The sequence below is a fragment of the Cyprinodon tularosa genome, unplaced genomic scaffold, assembly GCF_016077235.1.
Source record: "Cyprinodon tularosa strain WSP-4 unplaced genomic scaffold, ASM1607723v1 ctg38, whole genome shotgun sequence".
Lineage (NCBI taxonomy): Eukaryota > Metazoa > Chordata > Actinopteri > Cyprinodontiformes > Cyprinodontidae > Cyprinodon > Cyprinodon tularosa.
The window spans coordinates 1,472,811-1,480,113 of NW_024039096.1; the positions used below are offsets into that span (position 1 = coordinate 1,472,811).

Consider the following 7,303-nt stretch of genomic DNA (forward strand, 5'->3'; position numbering starts at 1 on the left):
TCATTTCAGGTTGAACAAAGGTATTCTCGGCCGCCCTGGTGGTCTGTGGGGGAAATACTGCACTTGCAATTGCAGGAGCACCGACCCGCACCCACAGGCTCAGAAGTCTCGTGAGAGTCAGTCTTGCTTTACGGCGAGAACTGCTACACGCCCCCAGTTAAAAGCATTCTCGTTGCTAGCACAGTGGCAATCTTTGTGCAGTTATGCTACGTTCACGCAGCAAAAGCAGCAAAATCGCGTCTGCTGCTTCCTTTTTGCTGCTTGTACCAGTTAGTTCTGACGCGCGGCTGAAGCAGCTTTGCTGCTCTGGCTGCGCGGTGCAAAAGTGTGTCTAAGGCGCATTGGGCGGAGCTTCACTATCCTTTCTCTGCCTTGCAGCTATATTTGCTGTGATCAGTGGGAATAAAGTAGTTTTAATATGTGTTTAAGTGAGAAAATACACCTGAAAACGTAATCAGTGCAGTCAGTTCATTCAGATTATTATCCTGCCTTCAATATTTTTTCTGTCGGAGCCGCTCAGACCCCCACATACCAGGGATGCGCTGAGAGTATGGATCCCTTCATCAGCAGCGGTTCACCGCGGCAGCTGGTAGGTGTTTTTCATCTAAATAATCCAAACTGCATATTCTGCCGGCAGTTTTCTGCATTTTAAGTTAATTTAGGCGTCAATAAACTGTTTAAGAGGAGTGATCATCAGCGCTGTGTCTCTCTCCCTGCGTTAAACGCACCCGACGCGCTGCTTCAGCTGCTCATACGTGCTGCGCCTGCTGCTCAAAACGCACCGCGGGACCTTTTGCTGCGCCTTGACGCGCGTCAACCATTGACTTTGCATGTAAACTCGCTGCTTCTGTCGCGCCAGCTACGTCCAGTGTGAACGCAGCATTAGTCATTCGCTGCTAAGCTCAAAACAACCGCGCCTGGCTTGACGGAGAAACCAGGAGAACAGCTGAGCATATTTACGACAGTGCACTTTTACTTTCACCCTCTGGGGGGAGCCTCGCTGGAAAATCCACACCGGTTGCATAGTGTACCTTTAATGTAAGTATATTTCTTTTTTCTTTTTTTTTCTTTTTAAGAAGAGTGCTTTACTGCTTCATTTTTTTGATTTAACAGACTTTACATGTTATGTTTTTCATTTTGGAAGTTTTAATTAATCATTATTTTTATATTAATTTATATCTGTGTTTTATAGAGCAATGAAAAGGTCTTTTAAAGATTTCTAATGTTTATGGTGGTTACAAAAAAGCTATCTGAAATGCTTTGCCCCGTCATTTTATAGTAATTGCCCTCTAAACCTGTGGTTGTGCCCAATGGTATAGTCAATAAGTCACCAAGATAGAACCAGTTTGAGAGCATTATTCTGAATGATTACAAAAGCAACACACCATGGCCTGAACTACAGAAATTTGATGAGAAGGAAGATCAAGAAATATTTCACTATGGATAGAATTGCTGTCAGGTTATGTCAAGGTTCGAAGATGACCCAAATGCAGAGATGGCAGCAGAAGTGGTTTCTTATAGGATTAATAATTCAAAAGGCACAGAGGCAACAGTCCACAGACAAAATACTGAAAAACAAAATCGAGGAGATGTCAGGGAAAACACACATGGGGACAGGAAACGACTGGGAACCAGCAAAGAGTAACTGAACAGGAGTTGTATATATGGGAGACAGAAACAATGGGAGGGCTAATTAGCAGACAAGGAGCAGGTGTGGACAGAAGGATCTAGAAGGGAGCTAGAAGAAGGGGACTGACACAAGAGGGCAACAGAAGGTAAAAAAGAAATACATAAGAACTCAAATACAACCAGAAAACAACTCAAAACCGAAATGAAACCAATAAACTAGAAAACACAGAAAAACATGTCGTGTTTAAGATCTTTTGAGAATTCACAAAAGAGTGAGAGCAAGTTGTCCACAAATGGAGTAAATAAAGAATTTTGGTGAAACTTCCCTGGAGTGAAATTCAATTCAATTCAGTTTATTTCTATATCGCCAATTCACAACACATGTCATCTCAAGGCACTTTACAGTTCACCAGATCATACAGTCAAATTGATTCAGAGTTTTTTTTATCTAAGGAAAACCAGTTGATTGCCGACTGAGGTATGGAGACAGAAGCAGAGATACAAAAAGCAACGGCAAAAGGCGGCCCCCCATCCAGGAAACACACAGCCAAGGAGAAGAGATCTGAGCCAACTCCCATGTCAGAGGATGAAGAAAGCACATCCAGCCAGTCAAAGTCAGAGAAACAGGACTTCACTGGAAAAACAGGCCGATCTCCATCACCTATAAACAAAGGTGTTGATGGCTGCAGCACAGCTGATATCTCGCTCCAGGATGGAGTCACAGCCAAACAGGAACAGGTGTGGCGAAGCTATTATGAGAAAAAGCAGAAAGAGCATAACGTTAGAGATTGAACTAACACATTCTGCAGAGTTGAAGAATAGAGATAGAATGAAGCAACATTATGAAATAGGGATCCCTATGTTCTCTAGAAGTCTAAGCCTATAGCAGCATAACTATAGAGATAGCTCAGGATAACCAAATAAAATGCTTACCAAAGTGAGTCTAAGGACCCATCGTGCCTGCAGACCTCAGATGTTTATGCTAGGGTCAGGGTTCATGATGTTAACCAGCAAATACCAAACCCTGATGATTCCAAGGATATTAGGAAAAGTTGTCTCTTGTAAAAAGTGAACTATTTGAAAAGAGATAGCCCTGTTTTATCTATCTATCTATCTATCTATCTATCTATCTATCTATCTATCTATCTATCTATCTATCTATCTATCTATCTATCTATCTATCTATCTATCTATCTATCTATCTATCTATCTATCTATCTATCTATCTATCTATCTATCTATCTATCTATCTATCTATCTATCTATCTATCTATCTATCTATCTATCCCTCCATTCTTTATTTTCATCATCTTTAGTACATAATCGATTGTGAAAACCTTTTGAATCAGGATCAACTTCATAGGCTGTGAATGCATAGAAAATTTGACTTTGGTTTCATGAGCTTGCTGCACATTAACAGTGAATATAAATAAAAGGAACAGTAACATTTTAACATCCACTTAAAGATTAAAGCAGGATATTCTAATACACCAACATATCTTAAGGAGGCTGCTAAATAAACGTAGAGGCAGTGAGGACTCCATGCCTAGACATGTAAAGATACTAGCTCAGATAAGATGGCAGCATACACAGACAGTAGTGTTCTTAAGTGGAGGGGATAGGCCTCCGACTAATATCAGGTTCCTCACTGCCTTGTGTTAGGATACCAGTCTTGTCTGGCCAGCCTTTCTTATGCCTGTGAAATCTGCTTTTTTATTGAGCCACTTTCTTGTTTTTATTGTTGTCTAATATTTGGATGGTTTTCTTATTAAAGTTATTTCAGTTAACATGATATAAAATTGGTTTATCTTTTAGATATGATTTTTCACTTTATTTCTGCATCATATTGTTGAAGAAATTAAATATCGGCTATTTGTAAAACTAATTTATTTCTTTTAATGTATTGCAATTAAATTAACACCCACATTGCAAAAACCTCATATGAAAATCTGAACAATGAGGGAAAAAGAAACGAGTCTAGACACTAATGTGGCTCACAGAAAACCTGAACTTGGTAACCTTGCAAAGAGACAAACTGCAGACAATTAGCATCTAAATGGAGCGATAAGGAGAATCGCTGTGGTTTGACTATGGAAGATACAGATCTGTGAGGGAGTGAAAGGGAAAGTTTGGGTTTCAAGCACCTGTTGAAGGTAACAATTGAGAGTTGTAAGATTCCTCTGTGTTACACAACTGCACCATGGGATCCAAAAGGTGCTCAGGAGGAGATGGAGTCTTCGCTCACGTGTTTGATTGACTGGTAGAGTTAAATCACAACTGATTTCCTATCAAGCCATAATATTTTGAATTTAATTTGGCAGGATGGTTTTAAAAATTTTCCCCCTTGCAAACTAAATTTGAATTGAAATTAGATATTGATCTAACTCAAAAAAAAATTTTAAAAGCACATTTAGCTGTAATTATTTTAACATTTTCAGTTTGGACTTGTAATTAAATACTTCAAATATTAAAAAGCATTATTTTATTTAAAATGATGAATAGAATTAGGAAGTGAAGCGAAACATCACTAGATATGCAAAACATTTATTTTATTAGATTTTATTGAATAGTGCTTTTGTAAACATTCACAACATTAATAAAAAGAAAAAAGAAAAACAGCATTTATACACGGGCCTAATAGCACATTTTAAGACATCATGACAGAAAATACAAACATTTCTTCTGTACATTACACTCACCGGCCTCTTTATTAGGTACACCTGTCCAACTGCTCATTAACACTTGATTTCTAAGCAGCCAATCACATGGCAGCAACTCAGTGCATTTAGGCATGTAGACATGGTCAAGACAATCTCCTGCAGTTCAAACCGAGCATCAGTATGGGGAAGAAAGGTGATTTGAGTGACTTTGAACGTGGCATGATTGTTGGTGCCAGAAGGGCTGGTCTGAGTATTTCAGAAACTGCTGATCTACTGGGATTTTCACGCACAACCATCTCTAGGGTTTACAGAGAATGGTCAGAAAAAGAAAAAACATCCAGTGAGCGGCAGTTCTGTGGGCGGAAATGCCTTGTTGATGCCAGAGGTCAGAGGAGAATGGCCAGACTGGTTCGAGCTGATAGAAGGGCAACAGTGACTCAAATAACCACCCGTTACAACCAAGGTGGGCAGAAGAGCATCTCTGAACGCACAGTACGTCGAACTTTGAGGCAGATGGGCTACAGCAGCAGAAGACCACACCGGGTGCCACTCCTTTCAGCTAAGAACAGGAAACTGAGGCTACAATTTGCACAAGCTCATCGAAATTGGACAATAGAAGATTGGAAAAACGTTGCCTGGTCTGATGAGTCTCGATTTCTGCTGCGACATTCGGATGGTAGGGTCAGAATTTGGCGTCTACAACATGAAAGCATGGATCCATCCTGCCTTGTATCAACGGTTCAGGCTGGTGGTGGTGGTGTCATGGTGTGGGGAATATTTTCTTGGCACTCTTTGGGCCCCTTGGTACCAATTGAGCATCGTTGCAACGCCACAGCCTACCTGAGTATTGTTGCTGACCATGTCCATCCCTTTATGACCACAATGTACCCAACTTCTGATGGCTACTTTCAGCAGGATAATGCGCCATGTCATAAAGCTGGAATCATCTCAGACTGGTTTCTTGAACATGACAATGAGTTCACTCTAGCATGGGGTACCTAATAAAGTGGCCGGTGAGTGTATATTTACATAATAAATAACTCTAGCCTTGGGGTTCTATGTTAAAGTTTGGGAACTTGGCAGGTCCAGCTTGTCCATTCTGGTAGGTAAATAAAGTCCCTCCTGAAACACAAGAGACAATTATTAATGTTTTGGACATCAGAAGTTTTTCTAATCAAACAGATATATTAGATTTTTTATGGAACACACCAATTTATTTATGCTTATTGTTTAATTGATAATTAAATAATTCAAGAATATTGTAAGAAACAGTTCTTTGTACAGATTTTGTGTCTATCATAAATATCTCCCATTCCATGTTTTAATTAGAATTGCTTGTTAAGATAGTATGCAACAGAAAAAAATGTGGTATTAAACCTTTTAAAACAAATAAAACCAAATAAATCAAAGCCCCCACACAAAACATTGGAATTGAGCTTATTCCCATTGATAAAAACATAGACAAACTTATGAATTTTCCTTTTTAGCTCATTTGTATCTTATGTAATTTTCTGTCTGTTGAGGGAATAAACTCAGTATAAGTTAGATTACTTACTCTCTGCGATGCTTTATGCTGCTTTCACGACAAAGCAGACCCTCTTCACATGGGCAGATCTGGTTGATGCTGAAGGCCAGGCCGCCGTCAGGAACATAGCAACTCTCGTTAAGAACCAGCCGCTTCTTGCATACCATCTCACCATGATGACGAGCGCAACACATCGAAGCCCCACAGTCTCTGTCAGCTTTACATCTGGACCCTTATTGAGGAAAAACAGGTGTTAAACTACATATTCCCCATGCATTTTTATCTAGAAATATTTTGTAATTGAACTTTTTAGAGCTCTTAGTCCTGTAGGTTAATTAGAAAATATAAAAGAGCTAAATTCATCATAAGAAGAAGCAGATATTTCTACACTCGACATGCAAAAGAAGTAAGAAAAAAAGAAAATAAGAACATGAAGAGGGAAGTAAAGAATAACAGGCTTCCATAGAAGAACATATGGCGGACGCTGACAAAGAAAACTAGGAAATTAGGAAAGGAAGAGTACAAACGATGATACAATGAATGATAACAACAAGGAATAAGGAAAGAAAGAGCAACGCAATCATGTAAGAAATAAAGTAAGAAAGCAAACAAGGATTAAAAATAAAAAAATGAAAAATAAAAAGTGTGACTGCAAAGATAGATTTGATTTTGAATTAATGTTATATATATCTTTACCCTCTTGTCCAATGGGAATGCTGCGGTGACACCTTCCAAACATGCATTTGAGTCCACGGACACACTGAGCATCCCTTCTACAGTACTGGCCCTCTCCGCGTAAAGGCACGCAAACACTGAAGTGTCGATCGCATGAGAAACCACGTCCACAAGCTCTGTCACTGTCACACACAGCCGGCAGGCCCTGCAGTCAGAATAAAACCCATATTCTCATATTCAGGCTAACAGAGGACTCATTTTTACATAGTGATATGTGAAATCAAAGGTTCAAAAAAAAGCATGCACATTCTTACCGTGAGTGCTTTTGCCACAGGAGTGCTCTCTCTAAGAGCTTTAGGTCCTTCTTTGGGAGGGCTGTGAGGCATATTAAGCATCCAGGCCCAAATACGAGCATCAGTACCAGAGATCCACAAAAACAGAAAAACCAAGTTTGGTTTCCCCAACATCTCAGAGACCGGCAAAAACCACATCAAGTGAGAGAAATTTCTAAAGGGATGACTCAGAGTGAGAAAACGAGAAATTTCAAGAGGTCCACCAGTGAGGAGATCAATCCAGCGACAACTGGCTGGCTCCTCTTCTGTTATGACTTTTATAGGCCAACAAGGTTTGACCTCCCCCTCTCCCTACTGTTTGTCCAGGCATTAGGGTAGGAGGAGACAATTAGTTTTTAATGGATTAACTAAATTGACTAAGCTACCCCCTGCAGGTAGAAAACAGTGGCCGAATGAGAGGACATGGGGTGCTGACAACAGTCTATGACAATAGAACTGCGACAAGCACCACCTCTGTATGG

At 39.9% G+C, this 7,303-nt stretch overlaps 1 protein-coding gene across 1 annotated transcript; it reads right to left on the reverse strand.

Moving 5' to 3' along the window:
- Positions 1-4,221: 4,221 nt before the first annotated feature.
- On the reverse strand, positions 4,222-7,075 carry LOC119791040 (dickkopf-related protein 3-like). The gene is made up of 5 exons (XM_038296876.1): positions 6,804-7,075; positions 6,511-6,694; positions 5,845-6,046; positions 5,312-5,411; positions 4,222-4,321 (listed from the first exon to the last, which is right to left on the reverse strand). The coding sequence occupies exons 1-4, from the start codon at positions 6,978-6,980 to the stop codon at positions 5,351-5,353; spliced, it is 624 nt and encodes a 207-aa protein (XP_038152804.1). The 5' UTR covers positions 6,981-7,075; the 3' UTR covers positions 4,222-4,321; positions 5,312-5,350.
- Between the last annotated feature and the right edge of the window lie 228 nt (positions 7,076-7,303).

Bases quoted from the DNA above. Each gene is read 5' to 3' on its own strand.
- LOC119791040 (XM_038296876.1), bottom strand. From the start codon at position 6,980: ATGTGGTTTTTGCCGGTCTCTGAGATGTTGGGGAAACCAAACTTGGTT. The intron at 6,695-6,803 runs GTAAGAATGTGC...TTCTGACTGCAG, and splicing joins CTGTGGCAAAAGCACTCACG to GGCCTGCCGGCTGTGTGTGA. The intron at 5,412-5,844 runs GTAAGTAATCTA...CTTGTGTTTCAG, and splicing joins AGCATAAAGCATCGCAGAGA to GAGGGACTTTATTTACCTAC.